General features: G+C 45.4%; 1 protein-coding gene across 3 annotated transcripts; it reads left to right on the top strand.

Annotated features, from left to right (window-relative positions):
• The first annotated feature begins 1,288 nt into the window (after positions 1-1,288).
• fhl3b (four and a half LIM domains 3b) lies at positions 1,289-19,223 on the top strand. 3 transcript variants are annotated; one of them, XM_027031182.3, is made up of 6 exons: positions 1,289-1,415; positions 10,255-10,451; positions 13,064-13,238; positions 16,131-16,300; positions 17,581-17,767; positions 18,124-19,223. In XM_027031182.3, exons 1-6 carry the CDS (start codon positions 1,370-1,372, stop codon positions 18,270-18,272), a joined length of 924 nt encoding a protein of 307 aa, XP_026886983.2. In that variant the 5' UTR covers positions 1,289-1,369; the 3' UTR covers positions 18,273-19,223. The 3 variants fall into 3 exon arrangements, with proteins under 3 accessions (XP_026886983.2, XP_026886984.1, XP_026886985.1); XM_027031183.3 differs by lacking the exon at positions 1,289-1,415 and adding an exon at positions 1,793-1,942; XM_027031184.3 differs by lacking the exon at positions 1,289-1,415 and adding an exon at positions 1,802-1,963.
• Positions 19,224-19,687: the final 464 nt, after the last annotated feature.

Here is a 19,687-nt window from a genome sequence, read left to right on the forward strand (position 1 = left end):
GGCTCCAGAATGCAAGGCAGTGAGACACAAATGAGAGCTCTCGGGTCTACCAGGCTTTCCATGCTAGCTAGATGGCGTTTGTGCACATAGGGTCATCTGTGGGAGGTCTGTGATCGATTAGACTGCGCCCCAAGGCTCTCATCAAACTTGGCTCTATTTGTGGTTTCTTGGTCCTAAGACAGTAGCATTACTACATTGTGGGTGCCCGTGTATGTGGCTGCGTGCACTTGTCACATGCACGCACGCATGCAAGAAAGCACTTTTAGGATTGTGATGGATCTTTCCGGCTGCTCTTTTCACTCATGCACTCAGCTGTGTTGTAAAGGTGCAAACAGAAAGAACCTGAGCTTCGTTTCAGACGCACATCATTGAATAACACATGCAATTAAATGAAGTATCACTTCAGATGCATCCTGTGCTGCATAGCGATTCTTAATCGCATGACACACCAGCCAATATTTTTTTACATTTTAGTTTATTTTTTTAAAGAAAGGATGCAGATGCTGAACTAGACTAGTGCATCTGTGCGTCATTCTTGGGAAGTATCTAGGAAGTTCTCCCCCACACCGAACTGGTTTCTTTGTTTTTTTTCCCCAGGACATTCTCAAGCTGACTGCTATCAGCATGTTAGTGTTGTAAGGGTCTGTGTGTTTAGGGGAACGCGGCCCTGAGGTATTTACATATGGTCCCAGTAATGAAGCATTGCCAGTGTGGGGGCAGAAGGGCTGAGGCTAGGGTCTCTGGTATGAGACACATTTCCACATTCTGCTGCACATTTTGTGGTCCAAAAGGGTTTTTGTTTGTTTGTTTGTTTGTTGTTTTTTTACACAGTATTTTATATATCTTTGTGTTCAGAAATGCACATCGTGTGTTTGTGTGTGTCAGAGCGAGAAGGTGGAAGTGAAACAAGCTATTGCTTGTGCATGTGTGTTAGAAATACAGATGGTGGTTTTATTTTTTTATAAACCTGTGTGGAATTTAGAAAGAATGTAATGTTGATGTTGTGATTTGAAATGATAAGGATTGTGGCTTCTGCTGTCCAGCGAATAATGACTATGTTTACTCATTTATTAGAGTCTGAAAATACGTTATGTTAATAAAGCTATAATCCATTTGAATAAAGCAAAGTGTCGGCATCCTGAATTTGCTAAATAGTTGTAATGACGTTGAAGTGCCTCTAGATGGCCTACGTCCTCTTGAGTAATTTATATACGTGAATGACCGCTCAATGGCTTTGAATGGTTGCTTTTATTTGCACAGTTGGGAAACGGTGAAATCAAGTGGTCATACGTTTGAATAATGGAATCTGGGGAAATAAGCATCCAAACGCGCGATCGTCGAAATCCACCCCCATGTTGGATTGAGATGCATGTGGCCCACGTTTCACCAGGACCCTGAAACTGAACGACTCATTTGTGGGTGACCCTTTTTATTATTCGCTTTGTTGTAAATTCAAGAGGTTTACAAATAGCTACATTATTACCTTTCCGAAGAACCTTTCCATCAGAGGCTTAGTAAATTGCCGGCGCGATGTGTCCGTGGGCGCGACCACGGCTGCGGAGGGGACGTTGGGGTGAAGGTGCGTCCGTCTGCGGTAACGCGTTCGGGGTTTTTCAAACGAACGCGCTGCACGCACCTGGTTGAACGTAAACACGAAAGATGAGGGGGAGGGGGGGGGGGGAGAGCGAGCTACGATTTAGTGTTAGCAGAAATGAGAGCTCTTTCATTTAACGAGAGGGCGGCTGTCCTAGAGGCGGAGCCGCGTGACTCAAACGGATTGAGACAAAGGGTGTTTCCGTCGCCTTGGCTGATTCGAGCCGTTCGCGCTGCTCGGGATTCAGTGCGTGACCGGCACGCGACCATCCACGGCGTCCGGAGAGCGCGAGAGAGCGAGCGCGAGCGCGACCACTGAAGACGCGTCGGCGGAACTTTCGCGGGGACGGTAGGAATAAGATCTTAATCGGTACTGTTAAAAATTTTACAATGAGACTGTTTAAAATCCGATTAGGATTTGAATGAATGGGATTCAGTTGATCGTATTGCTTTGAGATGGAAATACTGATGAGCTAATCAGTCTTTTGACTTAGAAGTCATCGTAGACATCTGTGTAAAGCTGTGTAAAGTGTGTTAATTTAATGGAAAAACACTTAGCGGCTGTTATAGTCCCTCACATTTCCTAGATCTATAATAATCACGCAGTCTTAGAGAGTTTGAGCACCTGTGCAAGTCTCGTATCCTGCACCTGGATTATACTAAAATTGTACTAAGATTATACAAAGTTTTGGAGTGTGTTCAAGTTTTTAGAGACAAACCCAAAACCCAACCAAAACAATCTATAGTGTGACAATAACTTCACAATACAGCCGGCAACGAAACAATGACCGAGGCCGCGACAGATGTGCGGGTATTACCCCCCTAAGGGTCCGGTCCCACAAGAAGCAGGAAAAGCGAGTTATTTTTGTCTAAGCAGCGTGTTCTCTGTTGACCCGGGATGGAATGTGTGCGCCTTCCTCTGCTCTCCTCTCATTTCTCTTCATTTTTGCTTGTCTCCTCTGTCTCGTTCGCTCACTCATATTACGATGTTTTTTTCAGCCTCGTTCAGGCTAAATTACACTGAAATAAATCGGTTCAGAGTTACCAAGCCCGTGGGTCCGTAAACTGATCTAAGATTAGTTTCTGTTATCTCGGAATAAGACCGGTTTTCTCGTGAACGTGAATAGTTCAACATTAACCTCAATGATCCAGCTCAATGTGTAGTGTCGAAACGGTGCAGAGAACACACAGCAAGCACTGCAGAACCTCGAAATTTTAAAAGATGAGCGCGGTTTCTTTCTTTCTTTTTTTATCGGAGGAGGGTATTCAAACTGGAGTTCGTCTAAACGATGTATAAGCCTTTAATCAACGCCCTGGCTTATCTCGGAGCCCTATGATTAAATTACATGACACTACATTGAAGCCGGATTTCCTCGCGTCGGGCGCTCTGTAATTATGGCACTGCATTGGACGAATTGATTTCACTTCAGTTCCGATAATTACAGCATTAAGTAAAAACACTTGAATGGACGTTTTAAAATAACAAAAGCTCGAAACCACACCTGCTAAGGTGTAACGTTACTACGCTCACATTACAGTAAACTGAAGTAGAGGCGAAGTAGACATGATATTTCAGCGCTGTCTGACTGGGGACCAAAAAAAAAACTTCAGCTGACCTCAGATCAGTGACATTTGATTCCAAGCGGTCACTGACTGCCGTCATTTGATCTGTCTGAGTGGCTTTTTAGGGAACGTCCAACTGCTGCGTAGTTACGACGTGATTTACGCAGTCATGTTTGAGAATAGGTGAGTTTAAATATAGTAAGGGACTACAAGGACTCAGCTGAAAGGTTTGAAATGCAGTACAAACATACTATTGAGCTTGTTACACCTAAGATGGAGCTTCTGTATCTTTCTGGAGAGCATCTTGACTACAGTTGAACAGTATAGATGTATGAGGGGAGCCTGGGGCCACTGCCTAATATACTGCCAGTCAAATATAAATAGAATACGAATACATGGGCAATACAGAGAGGATCCAGATACCAGAAAAACCTCCGTCAGCTCCTCTAAGGCTTATGAACCAATTCCTAAAGGAAGGAATTACCCATTTCTGTACAATGACCCCACTAGTTAAGAGTCCTAAACTACATACACTCTTACCAGGCACTTTCTACAGAAAAACCCTCCCATCTACCTGCATTCACTGACCACTGTATAAGCTACATCTGTCTTATTGGTGCGTCTTCAAAGTGTACAATTCCAGAGTGTAGGCCATCTGTTGGCATGCCTGATTCATTTTGCCTCCCACTACCCTGTTGGTCAGTTTTTTACTTTATAGAGCCATTGACGAGATCTTTTTTTTGGGTGGTGGACCATTGTTAGCTCAGGTGCGATAGGGCAGCAGTTGTGGGTTTTGAACTGGGAGACACTCATTGTCAGGGTCACAGCGTGTCACTGCTGGGCTGGGAGAAACTGACCACTTAGAAAGGGCTGTAAGATGGATGGTCCACTGTCCACAGCTGTTTCTAATAAAAAGTCATTTTTAATAAAGTGGCTGGCTGGTACATGCACTCAGAATCATGTATATAAAATTACCTTTAAATGAAAAAAGATTCCTCCTATCTTGGTTCTAGACTGGTGTGTAAACAGTCCCTTCCTGTCAAACGCACCACTTTCTGAAGTTTGGAAGGTTGTTTTTTTTGTTTTTTTTAACTGCCACAGCCTGTGTGCATTGGCCTTCACCAGCCCTACTACAGCTGGGGTCCCTGTCCTGGTTCTGGGAACTAAGACCATCTTAGGAGGGACACTCACAGCTCCAGCGGAGGAGACAGACTTCACTCTGTGTCTAAACGTTAGATCGAGTGTAGCGTGCGCCGTCACAGAGAGCTGGCGTTCAGTCCCACCAGAACTGACCCAACCCAGTTTCTCTCATCTTCCTCTTTTCCATCTTTTCATTGTAGCCAAATACCCACAGAGTGCATTTTCAGGCTACACGCATGTTTTGGTGTGGAGGAGGAAAATAGTTTCCACTCACGTCCCACAAACATGTTGTTAGAGAACCAGAACAGGGTGGTGTGAGCAAGGGGTCAAAGCAGCTTCCACAGAGCACTTCGCTTAATACAATCATTGGATATATTGAAAGGAATCCTTCTCCATGAGTAATGCCAGAATGTCTAGAAATGCCAGTCCTCTTTCTCTCTCTCTCTCTCTCTCTCTCTCTCTGGAATGTGTCATTTTTAGAGAAGTAAGTGTTGGATGGAGGAAGGGTTTAGTTGAGGGGTTTGTTGAGGCATCACTTTATGGCAGACCACAGCAGCAAACACTACGCTGAGCTGTGAGGTGGTTGAAGAGTGCTTCGTGATATCCGTAAACCACACGCTCACTCTTGCACACGTGCGGGCACACACACGCACGCTTCTCCCTGCACCACATCACGTCGTTTCGGTTCACGTGCTAAGACAAGCGGAGGGTCATGGCATTTATTGGCACGGAGCGACAAAACTGGTCCAGCTTGTTGGAGCATTTGTTTCATTTTGTTTTCCTGTTATTCTGTAAACATGAGGCAGCTGTACACAGTCTCGTGCCGAGACGAAGCATTGTTCTTCGCCATAAAATGCTCTGTGTGAGGTCTAAGCCAAGCTCTGCAATGCACACAAGGCCCCCCGCCCCGCTGGACGACCTCACAATTCTCTCTCAAACACATACTCATTTATTTCCACACACCAAATATATTTGAAATATATTTTCATTAGTCCACACATCAGTCTTATTTTCTTGTTATTCAACTGCCGTATACTGTAAATATATGTTTGTTCAGTCGAGAAAGTTACTTCACTTACAACCACACACTCCCTTTCTATAATTTGCTCACAAAACATTCTTTCATTGGACTGCTTTACATCATTCTCCAAACACAAAATATTCTCCACTCTATTTCACATCTCCACTCTACCTCACATCCCCACTCTACCTCACATCACGTTTTTTACACATACTGCTGCCTCCTTCCACCTTCAAAGAGAGACATTCCACGCACATTACACACTCCTTTACACACATTACACACTCCTCCACACGAATTACATATCCTCTACACACATTACACGCTCCTTCAGACACACTCCTTCACACACATTACACACTCATCCTCCTGACACACTCTTGCACACACACATTGCGCACTCCTCAAAAGAGACACATTCTTTTACACATACATTATACACTCTTCCAGTTGCACTGCTTCACATGCACAACACACTCCTTCACACACACATTACACACTCCTCCGAACAGGCACACTCCTTCACACACACACACTCCTCTGACCAGACCCACCTTCACACACATTACACACCTGTTGCTGGCATTTTCACCAGATGGCAGGAATTACTCACTGTTACTCACTTTAATTAGGACTTTAAATGCAGCTTTTCTGGCACAGTCCAGATGTGAACGCCTGGATTCAATTAGCTGACCATAACTCAGGGATGAACTCAAACTTCAAACATGACTGCTCCGGATTACCACACCACTCTCTCTCTCTATAGCCATGTGAACACGGCTGACAGCAGCACCACCAAGAAATGTGTCTGTGAGATGTGTCAGGGATGAGAAAAAGTGTCAGTGATTACGTTTGACACTGGGCTTAAGCAGGCCATTTATAACACGAATCATACAGTGCATGGGCCACTGTAACTAGTCCAAAAGCACATCAAGTCGAAGATTTACAAGCAGCTGAGTGCAAAACACAGGAAAGGAGGGCTTATAAAATTTTAACTACACACTAGATGATGTTTTAGACCAATTGAGTAATGTATTAAATAATCCCTATGATCTATGCAAAACTGTTAAACATGCACGTCATAAGATCACCATTCAGTGGATGTCATTTTCCCTTTAATAAAGAGTGAATAAATTGTGCCGGAAAGTAAGTAGCTCATTTTTCCCAGTGAAAACAGTGGCTGCATTCAAACCTGCAAGACCTGTTCTGCTCTCTGCTTGGGTTTAACGCACCATTGACCATCAGAGCAGCATGGTTCCCTATGGCAACCGGCAGCCCTTGGCCCGCATGGCGTGGAGGCGGAGCATCACCACCCTTCCTGGATTCGGATTCGCCTCCACGACGCGGAGCTAAACAAGGGGTGAACCGGCCCCTATCTGGGCTTGAAAAGAAAAGGGCTCCACGAATCTGCCCAGAACACTAACGAGGCTAAACGATGAAGGACATCAGGTTGTGATGCGTTTTCATGATGTCACTCATGTGACACCCTACAGGATTCTTCATTTTTTTGTTTTAGGGTGAAATATCCCATTAAAGCACATACCTTTGTTTTCGGGGGCTAATCACCAAAGTCCTTATTTCATTTGTTTATTCTGTAGCAGGACTGCAGGTCATTGATAATGATGTTCTGGGAACCCGTTCAAGAATAGATTGCTTTCAATGCTGGAAACACATGACTGATTGCACCTTGTTGAGGCAAGCTTAATTATCCAGTGATCTGGATTTGATGCTCCTGATACCTACACACACACCCCACACACACACACACACACACACACACACACACACACAGAAAAGCATGTGTACACACACGCATACGTTGTGTAGTACCCTAATGCTAGTTTCTGTGGAGTGAAAACTAAATCTAAAAAGGTAAACATATTAAACAAACAAACTGGACTTATCCAGCTGTACAGACTGTTCCTACGAAAGAGGTGTTCTTAGCATCAGTAAACTCATAAGACGTCGGCGTCATGACGAAATGGGAACATTCCACCAGGGTCACTGAATGACGTTTCCCAGCCCAACTCTTGAGCAACTTCTTCAACCCTGCACCCCATCTCCTGTTTAGATACACAAAAATGCTACAACACGACTAAAAATTCTAACCACTGCAGTTATGGTAATAACACCTATGTGCCACATGCAGAACCCTCCCCCAACACACACACACACACACACACACACACACACACACACACACACCGTTTCAAAGAAGTTTGGTGACAAATGGCTCTTTTTCCAGTGGGCTGCGACTCTGGCTCTGTCCCCTCTGTTTCCGCTCTGCCAGCCACGGAGACGCTGAACAGAAAGCGGCAAGTTTGCAAAGAGGACATGGCATGGAATAACACAGCGAGGCCTGCTCAGTATTAGCATGTGTGTGTGTGTGTGTGTGTGTGTGTGTGTGTGAGACCCCTGGTCTGTCCCCAGGCTAGACATAAGAGTCTCCCTACATGCTTTAGAGCAGACATGAAACTGGCTTGGCTGAAGTTCACTCACAGCTGGACATGTACTGCAGATTGGCTTTCTGCTGTGGATGGCCAGTGCTGTTTGCCGTAGATAGCCGCAGAGACGTAAATAATTAGGAAGTGACTTTGGTCAACTTTTGGCCTACATTCTCTACATTTCTTGTTTCTTACTCATACACGTTTAAGCCGAGTCTAGTCCAGCGAAGAGGCTTTATACTGTCAGGTATACCGCGACAGGAAATGACGAACCGCCGTACAGTAGAGAAGACCATGTGTGTAAACAATAAATAAACTGCCTTGTACATTGTGTGCATACGTCTCTCAAAGGCACGCACACATGTAAACACGTTCTGTGTGTCCCTCTTTTGTCTGTCTCTCTCTGCCTGACGTTCGTTCTGTTTGATGAGCTTTTTCTGCACCTGCTTCTCCCGTTTCTTAGGTAGCGTCTGGCAATCAAAATAACTCCGTAGAAATCCACAGAGAATCAGGGGCCGTCGTCCCTACCTGTCTTTACGAGGACTGAGGACTGCAGGCATGGCCTGCAGCCAGAGATACCACACACTTTCAGAAATTGCAGCAATTCGCACTAACATCAGGGCCAGCGGTCAGAGCAGGATACCCTTCGACAAATCATGTGTATGTTCTCTTGGCCTTGGAGCAGTGTGCTCCAAGTTTTATGGCAAACTTGACTCTGATGTCTAAAAATAATGTTAGATTTGTGAGCGGTACCAGTAAATTCCACATTTATGGAGAAATAAAGCAGAGTGGTGAGTCAAGATTTCAGGGTTCACAGGGGCACTGAGCTACTACTAACTGGCAGTAAATTGTGTCTGTGTGTGTGTGTGTGTGTATGTGTATGTGCTTGCTTGAAACTTTAAGTGTTTGAATTGTATACAGACAGGACGTGATACAGACACGTGGTATGTGCAAGCATACACACACTCGCATGTTATTGTGTGTAGTGCTGTTGTCATTATCAGCAAAAGAACAATACTACGAGTAAAGGAAGCCCTGATAAATGCTTCTCTGAGTGTGCGCTGTGCGTCTGTACCGGAGGAGAGCTCACAGGATCCGCTGCCTGTGTAACCCTGCCCGCACTAGAGCACGAGGAAGAAGAGGAAGACTGATGTTGTCCCCGCAGGACACAGGCAGCACTGCGACACCTGGGTGCTTTGTTGTGCCGTTGAACGAATGTCCATGATGGTCCGCCTGTACCACAAATAAAAACGGGAGCAAACCATCACCTTCTGATCAGCACGAATCCATAATAGTAATGATCCTCTTCACCTTTTTGTATTCTGCGCTGTCCTCGTGTGGTTTGATTTTGTTCTTGAGAAAATTGATGAGTGGATCGATGTGGCAAACGCTAACCGAAGTGCACACAGCAGGAACGGGTGGGGTGAGGTCAGGCACTGGTCTACTGTGTGCAAGTGCTCTTAACACTGTCCAGTATCCACTGGTTAAAATAACACAGTCCAGTACTCACTGGTAACAAAGTTATAATAACACAGTCCTGTATGTACTGGTGATATAGTTAAAATAACACAGTCCTGTATGTACTGGTGATATAGTTAAAATAACACAGTCCTGTATGTACTGGTGATATAGTTAAAATAACACAGTCCAGTTTTCACCCACTGAAGGCTATTTCTGTGCTTCGTGGTAAGAGTGCATTATTCCTGAGAACTCAGTCCTTCCTGCTAGTGACTAAGAGACAAATAGTACTTCGGATAACAGTTTAGTAAGTCAGTCTTAAGTTCAAGTAGAAGTAAAGTGTTCACTTGAGTTTTTCCACTCCATAACTGAGATGTAAACAACACAGGAATGACATATGCCAGAGTGTTGTGGAAAGGCACTCTGTTCTGCTTAGTAGCCTGATGCTGCTTCATTAACCCAGAGCTCAGCACGGCAAACTGCTGATTGCTTTTTGAGAAATTATCTGTCATGTTCAGTGGGAGAGAGAGTGTGTGTGTGAGAGAGAGAGAGAGTGTCTGCTTATCTGATTCAGTTAGATGGTGCTAATAGTGTGGACACACTTATTTATTGTGGCAGGTCAGTGTTCACTGCCTTCAAATCTCTATTTAGACATTTTAGTTAATAAAAAAAAAAAACTCATAGCCCTTGTAAATCTTCTTGTTTATCATTTACCAAAGACTCTCTCATGTTTTGTGCAGAATTGTCACTATTGTAGCCAAAAAACCTAATAAATTAGTGTAGACTGGCATGTGATTACGGCCCAACACCAAATTTAAGCCTGAGTAGTTCTGTCCAAGATCTCTTTAATCCAGAAGCACTTGAATCTAAACTGTGCGTTTGTGTGTGTGTGCATATGTGTGCATGTGTGTGCGTATGTGTGCGCGTGTTTGCGTGTGTGCGTGTATGCATTTGTGTGTGTGTGTGTGTGTGTGCGTATGTGTGCATGGGTTTGCGCATGTGTGTGTGTACGTGTGTGTGTGCGTGTGTGTGCAGGTAACTGCTTCCTGCTACAGTGTGGAGGCCCTGCGGTCAGGATGGGTGAACAGTTGGACTGTGAGATGTGTAAGGAATGTCTGTATGGGAGGAAGTACATCCAGGTGGACGATGTGCCTCACTGTGTGTCCTGCTACGACCGCCTGTACGCCAACACTTGCCAAGGCTGTAAGGAACTGATCGGCCACAACTCACGGGTGAGTGTGTGTGTGTGTGTTTGTGCACGTGCGTGTGTATATATCTAGTCTTGATTGATGAGTGTGTGTTTTTGGGTTTGGCATGATGATTTGATTTGTATTCTGGAGGATTTAACTGTGGCATCTTAATATAAACTTAATATCACCATATATAATAGCCATAGAGCTGGAATGTTTGAGTGTTTATGTGTTTCTCTGTGTGTGTGCGTGTGTGTGTGTGTGAGTCTCCATGTGTCCAGACTCACACATCGCACACGCCTGTTATATTCTCCTCGTGGTGCTTGTTTCGGGCTGTACATTGTGTGGGCGGGGCCACTGGCTTGACTCTTTCCAGGATGACCACGTTACAGCAGTGAGTCACAGCAGTGACCCCAAACACAACAGCAGTAAGGGAGTCCAGCAGGAGATGCCACTCCACAGTGACGAAATGCCTCCATCTTTCTTTCTGACTGCCTGTCTCTCAATCCCTCTCTCTCTTTCCCTCTTTCACCCTCTATCTCCCTCTATCCTCTCTCTCCCTCTCATTCTCCCTCTTTTCCTTCTCGCTCCCTCCTTCCCACGCGTTCACTTGCACTCCTTCTTTGTTCATCCCTCTCTCTGATTGAGCAGTGTGATAAATCCCTGCTGCATGTTCGTCCCAACGCTCTCAGCTTGCGTGAGTTAGTTCGGATCAGTATGTGTCGGTATCGTGACCCATGTGTGTCAGTACCGTGACCTGTGTGTGTTTGTACGGATCAGTCTGACCCATGTGTGTCAGTACAGATCAGTGTGTGTCAGTACCGTGACCCGTGCTCGTCAGGAGCCAGCCACACTCGGGGCCTGGTCCTGGGTCCTTCTCACACTAGCAGGACAGCTGCAGCTGAGCTCCTGTTGTTCGGCTCAGGGAGGAACGCAAGCAAAGGAGTGGCCACAGGGAAGGTTACACTCTGCTCTCAAAGGCAATGTCCTCCTACAGTCTAAATAAAGCCTTAGCTGTCGGACTGTGTGTGTGTGTGTGTGTGTGTGTGTGTGTGTGTGTGTGTGTGTGTGTGTGTGTGTGTGTGTGTGTGTGTGTGTGTGTGTGTGTGTGTGCAGGGAGGCTTTCTGAAGTAGCACTTCTTTGTTGCAAGGCAGTGTGTTTTTACACAAACATGAAAAGGTCATTTGAGATCTGGTGTGTACACAGCACCACTCTGCACAAGTCTTTGGGAAGGACTGTACACAGAACAGAAGTGGAGTATGCTGTTACCTCTCTGTGGGCAATAATGTGTCCTCTCTCCATGCTGAGAGACAGTGTCTCCATAGTGGCAGAGGATGAGGCACTGAGATTGGTGTAGTATCATTATCCACACATGCAAGGGTATGCTATATTACACCAAGCAGCGCAGGACACAACAGAACAGAAAGTTTACCAACAGCAAGACTAAATACAGCATCTGCAGGGCTGCAATAAACTCCAGTTATAGACATTACATGTATCTTGAGTATGAGGATTATATCCAGATAGAGATCAGCTACATATATCAACAGGTGTTGGTGCACACCAAGACACAAATGGCTCAAACCAGTTCCGGAGGCGGTCTGAGACGCATGTTAGCCAGATGTTTACGGTAGTTCACCCGCCTCTATAAGCTACATTCAACAATTAAAACCCTGCCCAGTACAGTACGTCACAACAACCAGAACCCTGCCCAGTACAGTACGTCACAACAACCAGAACCCTGCCCAGTACAGTACGTCACAACAACTAAAACCCCACTCAGTACAGTATGTCACAATGCATGAACGACAAGGAAGTTAATCACAGAGGGCAAACATGGCTGGTGTCCAGAGGACAGTAAATGTTTATTAGCAATATGGACTGACACTGCTGTCTAGAAAAAAGCTACAAACAACCTATAGATACAAATCAACATTCAAAAAAATATCAAAGAGCTAATTCGCATATCATGCACCACATAGCAATATAGGAGCTGTACTATGATGTCTATCTCTGTGTTGCCCTATAGGAGCTGTACTATGATGCCTATCTCTGTGTTGCCCTATAGGAGCTGTACTATGATGCCTATCTCTGTGTTGCCCTATAGGAGCTGCACTATGATGCCTATCTCTGTGTTGCCCTATAGGAGCTGTACTATGATGCCTATCTCTGTGTTGCCCTATAGGAGCTGCACTATGGTGCCTATCTCTGTGTTGCCCTATAGGAGCTGTACTATGATGCCTATCTCTGTGTTGTCCTATAGGAGCTGTACTATGATGCCTATCTCTGTGTTGTCCTATAGGAGCTGCACTATGATGCCTATCTCTGTGTTGCCCTATAGGAGCTGCACTATGATGCCTATCTCTGTGTTGCCCTATAGGAGCTGTACTATGATGCCTATCTCTGTGTTGCCCTATAGGAGCTGTACTATGATGCCTATCTCTGTGTTGCCCTATAGGAGCTGTACTATGATGCCTATCTCTGTGTTGCCCTATAGGAGCTGCACTATGATGCCTATCTCTGTGTTGCCCTATAGGAGCTGTACTATGATGCCTATCTCTGTGTTGCCCTATAGGAGCTGTACTATGATGCCTATCTCTGTGTTGCCCTATAGGAGCTGTACTATGATGCCTATCTCTGTGTTGTCCTATAGGAGCTGTACTATGATGACCGCCACTACCATGAGGAGTGTTTCCACTGCTCTCGCTGTGATCGCTCACTTGCTGAGGAACCCTTCGCCTGCCAGGAGGAGGCGCTGCTGTGCAATGACTGCTACTGCAGCGAGTTCTCCTCCAAATGCGTAGCCTGCAACAAGAACGTCATGCCAGGTACCTGCTCTGTCCCTGCACCTTCAGCGGGGAGTGCTGACCCACCTTCTAAAGCAGCTGCTGGACACTCTAGTGAAGGACAGAAGCTGAGAAGTGCCAGCCCTCCACAACCAGAGGCATTGCCTCCTGCCCCAGAGAGATCACCATGAAGGCAGCTTTTGGCCCTGTGCATCATTTGCTTCTGCTGTTATCTGACTACTTCACACTTAAGCATTGAAATCAAAGATATTAAAATCGGGTACATACAGATTTTCTAATGTCCCATTATAGCATGAGCATATATTTAGCATGGCCTTAACAAAACACCGCAGACCAGTCATATAGAGCAGGGGCTCTCAGCCAAAGAAAAATGTGAAACTAAAAATGGCGACAGGTCTGGCGGAGCGGAATTAACCTTTACTACTATGTAGATTTGACATTAACAGGTGCTCCTGAATAACAGATAACAGGTGCTCCTGGATTCAGCAAAGGAAGGGTTGGGTTTAAAGGAATACTGCAGTGTTTGTCAGCCTAATCTCTGTTTACTGCAATACCACATACAGTCGCAAAAACAACAACGGCAAAGATGTGTCACAAAAATATGTGCTTTGCATAAAGGTTTATTAAAAGAACTCAATTACCACTCAAACTTCTGAATAAATTTTCTGTAGGTTTACATACCCCCCCCCCCCCTTTTGAGTCTTGGTTACTCTCAAAGATTCTTTGTCATGCCCTGGTTTTTTTTTTCCTTGCCACTGTTGGGCTTGCTTTCTGACCACGGCCGCTGAAAAAAGCGTTATATAAATACATTTGACTTTGACTTTACACATGCAAATGGCAGAGATTAGCTTGAAAATGCTGAGCTATACCTTTTCCCCTGTTTACCTGCAGGACGGGGTGTGGGGCTGACACAGATAATGAGCTTCACAGGGTGTGCCGTGGCAGACGTGATGGAGATTAGGGCCACAACCACCCGCAGGGCCCCACTGGGGCTACAGGGCATGCCGGCAGACTCATCTGCCCTGCGGGAGGGCTTTCAATTAGTTACTTGTCACAGGCAGCAGCGACATTTGTCGTTAGAGAAGTGACTGCATTCCTGCTGGATTTGCATGAAGCGAAAGTGTCATCAGAAAAAAAATACAGCTCTGTTTCTAATTATCTTTCTGTTTTTCTTACTGTGTTTCTTTCTGGCAGTTGTTTGTTTGTTGGCTTGTTTGTCTGGTGTTCCCACCCGCTGGCTAAACTGTGTTAGCACATAAGCAGGTGGAGGTCACGAGGACCTGTTCCATACATCAAATCCATTTTTAAATGTGATGTCACGCAAAGGATTCATATAAAGTGCACGGGGTTAGTCTAGAGCAGCACGCAGGGTTAATCTAGAGCACAAAGAACTAATCTAGAACCGCATGCAGGGTTAATCTAGAGCACATGGGACTAATCTAGAGCAGCACACAGGGTTAATCTAGAGCACATGGGACTAATCTAGAGCAGCACACAGGGGCAATCTAGAGTGCATAGACCAATCTAGAGCAGCACACCGGGTTAATCTAGAGCACATAGGACTAATCTAGAGCAGCACACCAGGTTAATCTAGAGAGCATGGGACTGGTTTAGAGCAGCACACAGGGTCGATCTAGAGCACATAGGACTAATGTAGAGCAGCACACAGGGTTAATCTAGAGCACATAGGACTAATCTAGAGCAGCACATAGGGTTGATCTAGAGCACATAGGACTAATGTAGAGCAGCACACAGGGTTGATCTAGAGCACATAGGACTAATCTAGAGCAGCACACAGGGTTGATCTAGAGCACATAGGACTAATCTAGAGCAGCACACAGGGTTGATCTAGAGCACATAGGACTAATGTGGAGCAGCACACAGGGTTAATCTAGAGCACATAGGACTAATCTAGAGTGACTTTAAGTTCCTTAGGTGTGTCAAGTGCCTGACACTCTGCCTGGGTGCGCGTTGGGTGACTTATTGTCTGAGTATCTGTGCGCTTGTCATTCCTTTGTCTCCTTTAAAACATAAGCCCTGTCTGAAACAGAGGGAAGGGGATGACGGTAGCTGTTGTGATGACGGCAGGGTGAACATGAAGAGATCTCTTGTTCTGTTCCTTCTGCTCAGTTCTGGCAACAAGCCCCCAGCAACAGTATCAGAGCCAGACACAGCCCTGCACCGCTACCAGCTGTGTGAAAAACCAAACTCTCCAGTATGACAACTATCAATGTCTCTGTTTCAGACCTTTACGATATCCGTACAAGCTGAGCTCATTCGCTGGCATTAGCAGACGTGAAGTCATTCGTTTGGACACCGATTCCCATGACTGTAGCACGGCTGGGTTTCTTCCTGCGTCTTTCAGGATCAGCTGGGCCTGACTGTGGGCTGCCAGGTTAATTACAGGCTTATGAACAGGTTCAAGTGTTTACAATGATTGAAGGCGGCTGTGGAGGGGCAGGCAGGCTCAGGCAGAGGCCATTCTGACAATCTGCCTGGTTCTAAAACAGCTTATATTATTAGAAAGATACATCTTCCCTTCCCTTTTTATTTTCTTCCCTTCTTTTTTTTTTTTTTTTTTTCTTGCATCATTTCAAATTGCGAGTTATCCGTGCTTTCTCAGCACTGGTGGTTTTGATCAAAACTATCCTTCTTTCTTTCTGGTTCACTCATTCACACATACTCACTCTCTCTCTCTCTCTCTCTCTCTCTCTCTCTGTCTCTCTCTCTCTCTCTCTCTCTCTGTCTCTCTCTGTCTCTCTCTCTGTCTCTCTCTCTCTCTCTCTCTCTCTCTCTCTGTCTCTCTCTGTCTCTCTCTCTCTCTCTCTCTGTCTCTCTCTCTCTCTCTCTCTCTCTCTCTGTCTCTCTCTGTCTCTCTCTGTCTCTCTCTCTCTCTCTCTCTCTCTCTCTCAGGATCGAGGAAGCTGGAGTATTCAGGCTCTACCTGGCATGAGGAGTGTTTTGTGTGCCGTGTGTGTGAGAAGTCTCTGGGCTCACAGGCTTTCATCCCTGAGAAGAATGATTACTACTGCGTCCCCTGCTACGAGGGGCGCGTCGCACCCCGCTGCAGTCAGTGTAAACAGGTCAGACACATATACTCTCTCTCTCTCTCTCACACACACACACACACTCTCTCTCTCTCTCTCTCTGTCTCACTCACACTCTCTCTCTCTCTCTCTCTCTGTCTCACTCACACACACTCTCTCTCTCTCACACACACACACTCTCTCTCTCTCTCCCTCTGCCTCACTCACACTCTCTCTCTCTCTCACACACACACACACACACACTGTCTCTCTCTCTCTCTCTCTCTCTCTCTCTCTCTCACACACACTCTCTCTCTCTCTCTCTCTCTCTCTCTCTCACACACACACACACACACACTCTCTCTCTCTCTCTCTCTCTCTCTCTGTCTCACTCACACTCTCTCTCTCTTTGTCTCACTCACACACACTCTCTCTCACACACACACACACACACACACACTCTCTCTCTCTCTCTCTCTCTCTCCCTCTGTCTCACTCACACTCTCTCTCTCACACACACACTCTCTCTCTCTCACACACACACACACACACACTGTCTCTCTCTCTCTCTCTCTCTCTCTCTCTCTCTCTCTCTCTCTCTCTCTCTCTCTCTCTCTCTCTCTCTCTCTCTCTCTCTCTCACACACACACACACACACACACACACACACACACAGAGCTAACTGCTGTAGTGTGCAGGAGCTGGAGCCAGAATAAGGAGGCAGCTGAATCACAGAGACTGTTCCAAATGCCATAATACAATAAATGCTATAAAACAACCTATTATTGTTGTTATTGTTGGCACCATTAATAATGGCTTTGTGTGCTGGACATTAGCGCTCTCTCCTCCACCCCATCGCACTGCTGAGAAATATTAAACCACTACAGTCACAGAGCATGTGACCCCTCAGCTCCACCCACTGTCCCCACTGTATACAGCCCGGGAGCGACAGTGGTTAAAGCTTTTATTCCAGTGTTTTTCCAACATGTTCTTACTACATTTTACTTCATCCCTTTTTTGGTTTGATTTTTTTTCCTGTTTAGTGGCTATAAATTAGTTTTTTGTTTTATGCAAAGAACTTTGACATGTTGGAATCTAAATGGAATGTGCCGTCCAAGTTACGTCCCTGTGCTGTTCCCTTTCACTGTGAATGAATGTTATTGTCTCACATAAAGGTGTCCTTGCTGCATTTAGCTGTTTGGATCCAACTATAAAGCGCGCATGTCTTCTTTTTGGGATAGTCTGCAGGCAGTTTGTAAAGCTGCCTGCTTCATTAGTGTGCCTGTCTGTGTGTGTCGGTGCCTGACTGAATATGTCGGTACACCTATTTGTGGCAGGTCTTGGTGAAGGGTGGTGTGACGTACCAAGGGGAGCCGTGGCACAAGGAGTGTTTCCTGTGCACGGGCTGTAAGATGCAGCTGGCTGGCCAGTCCTTCACCTCTCAAGGGGACAATCCCTACTGCATAAAGTGCTTCAGCAACCTGTACGCCCAGAAATGCACTGCCTGCAACAAGGCTATCACTGGTGAGTGAGTGTGTGTGTGTGTGTGTGTGTGTGTGTGTGTGTGTGTGTGACAGGGAGTAATTGTCTTGACAGCTGCAACAGAATGGTTACGTATGAATTCTGCGGACCTCTGTATATCATAAAGGCCTTCTTTCACTGACTCAGTCATGTGATCTTAGGCAGCCAATGGCAGCATTTCAGTAAACGTCTCCATAATTCAGCACTGCTGAGTCAGACTGAACATGGTCAGCATACATTTCATGTCTCTAAATAAAGTGTTGTATATAGTTCCCTGCTGACTGAAGTCATTACTTTCTGGCTATAATCCAATTCCATCTTTCCTCTCCCATCTTTGTCTCCGTCTCTCTCTCCTCCAGGTTTTGAGGGTGGGAAATACGTCTCCTTTGAGAAGTGTCAGTGGCATGAGTTGTGCTTTAAGTGCTCGGGTTGCTCCGTTTCACTGCTGGGCGCTGGATTTTTCCCCAAGGGCACAAAGATCCTCTGCAAAGACTGCAACGTCAACTAAACCTTGTGAAATGTTGGGGACATCAGTATTTTTTGCGGGCTTATATGTCATGACAGACATTGTAAACCTGAGGGAGAACTGTTTGATTGGTTGGTTGTTGCATTGCTTTTTGGTTTTTTTTACCCGACTTGTTATTCAAAACTCAAATTTTAACTAAACAGTTGTGCCTGCCAAATGTTTAGCCACGCATGTCTGGCTAACCACACTCCACCAGGAGATTTACATTTCAGCAATGCACGAGTATAGCTAGAAAGTTTTATAACCTGACTGCACGCGTTATCGCCAGCACACATTTACATGATTCAGATAAGTATATTTTAGTCTGTACATAAGCATATATAAGTTCCTGTTTATGTGTCACCCAAGTACTCTGCTCGTATTTTAAGATACCAGTATAACCAACATTCTGTGAAGCTTTAAAATGGTCGTTGATTACTTTTGCAGCAGCGTGCTAATAGTTTCGACACTCGGGGCACGTTGTGTTAATGTGCATCGTTTTGCGTAGGTCCATATAATTTTTAAAATGCTATAAATTTAATGTAACGTTGCACTGGCGCGTGGCTTTCATTAGCTTACTATCCTGTTACTTTGTCATCTAAACATGGTCGTGTTTACACTCAGTATAATAAATACTATTTAAATAAACAAATAGTTCAGTGTAACAACTTGTGCTTGAAATACTGAAAATATATGTTTAATCGAAAGTCAAACGCAGTTGAGAGGAAGATAGCATGGTCTATATCCTTAGCGTTGCTTAAGGAAAATAAATTGTAAGGTTTTTTTTGGTCCTAAAGATAGACGTTGTCGTTAAAACGGCTTTCTTGCTTTATTAATATATGTGCTTATGTGTGATATACAATTCCACATACACAACGGAGCTATGATCAGAACATAGGAATAATATGTTTTTACTCTAATACTGGCTTCCCTAATAAAAAATGTCTATGCGGCTGTGTGACTTAATGTTCGTTCACATCTGAAAAGCTGGTAGAGATTGAGGACGTCCTGCTGTCTTTTGGGGGAAAGGTTTTATTATTATTGTTGTTATCATGTGTCCCAGTCTGTTGTGCTCGGCAGATCCCCACTACCTCACAGAGATCTGTACTAAAAAGGGCCTGCGAACATCACCAACAGTTGTACGGACGAGGATGAGAACGTGTGGCGGAGCTAAAACATGCGATGGCACGGCGTGTTAGATTCGTCGCTCCGCGCGCAGACAACGACCTGGCCGCTCGTGTGTCGTGTCGCGTGGTGACCGAGACACTCCGGCAGCTGCAGCGCGTCAGAGGAATGGTAGTCGCGCGGCTGCGTTTAATCAAGCCTCGCGCTGCCAGTGTAACGATTAGCGCGAGGGAAGGCGAAGAGGCCCTTAAAAGGTGATGTTTCATTCCACCAAGCTGACACGCGCCACACAG

This window comes from Electrophorus electricus, chromosome 4, assembly GCF_041902795.1.
Source record: "Electrophorus electricus isolate QZ-2024a chromosome 4, ASM4190279v1, whole genome shotgun sequence".
Classification (NCBI taxonomy): Eukaryota; Metazoa; Chordata; class Actinopteri; order Gymnotiformes; family Gymnotidae; genus Electrophorus; species Electrophorus electricus.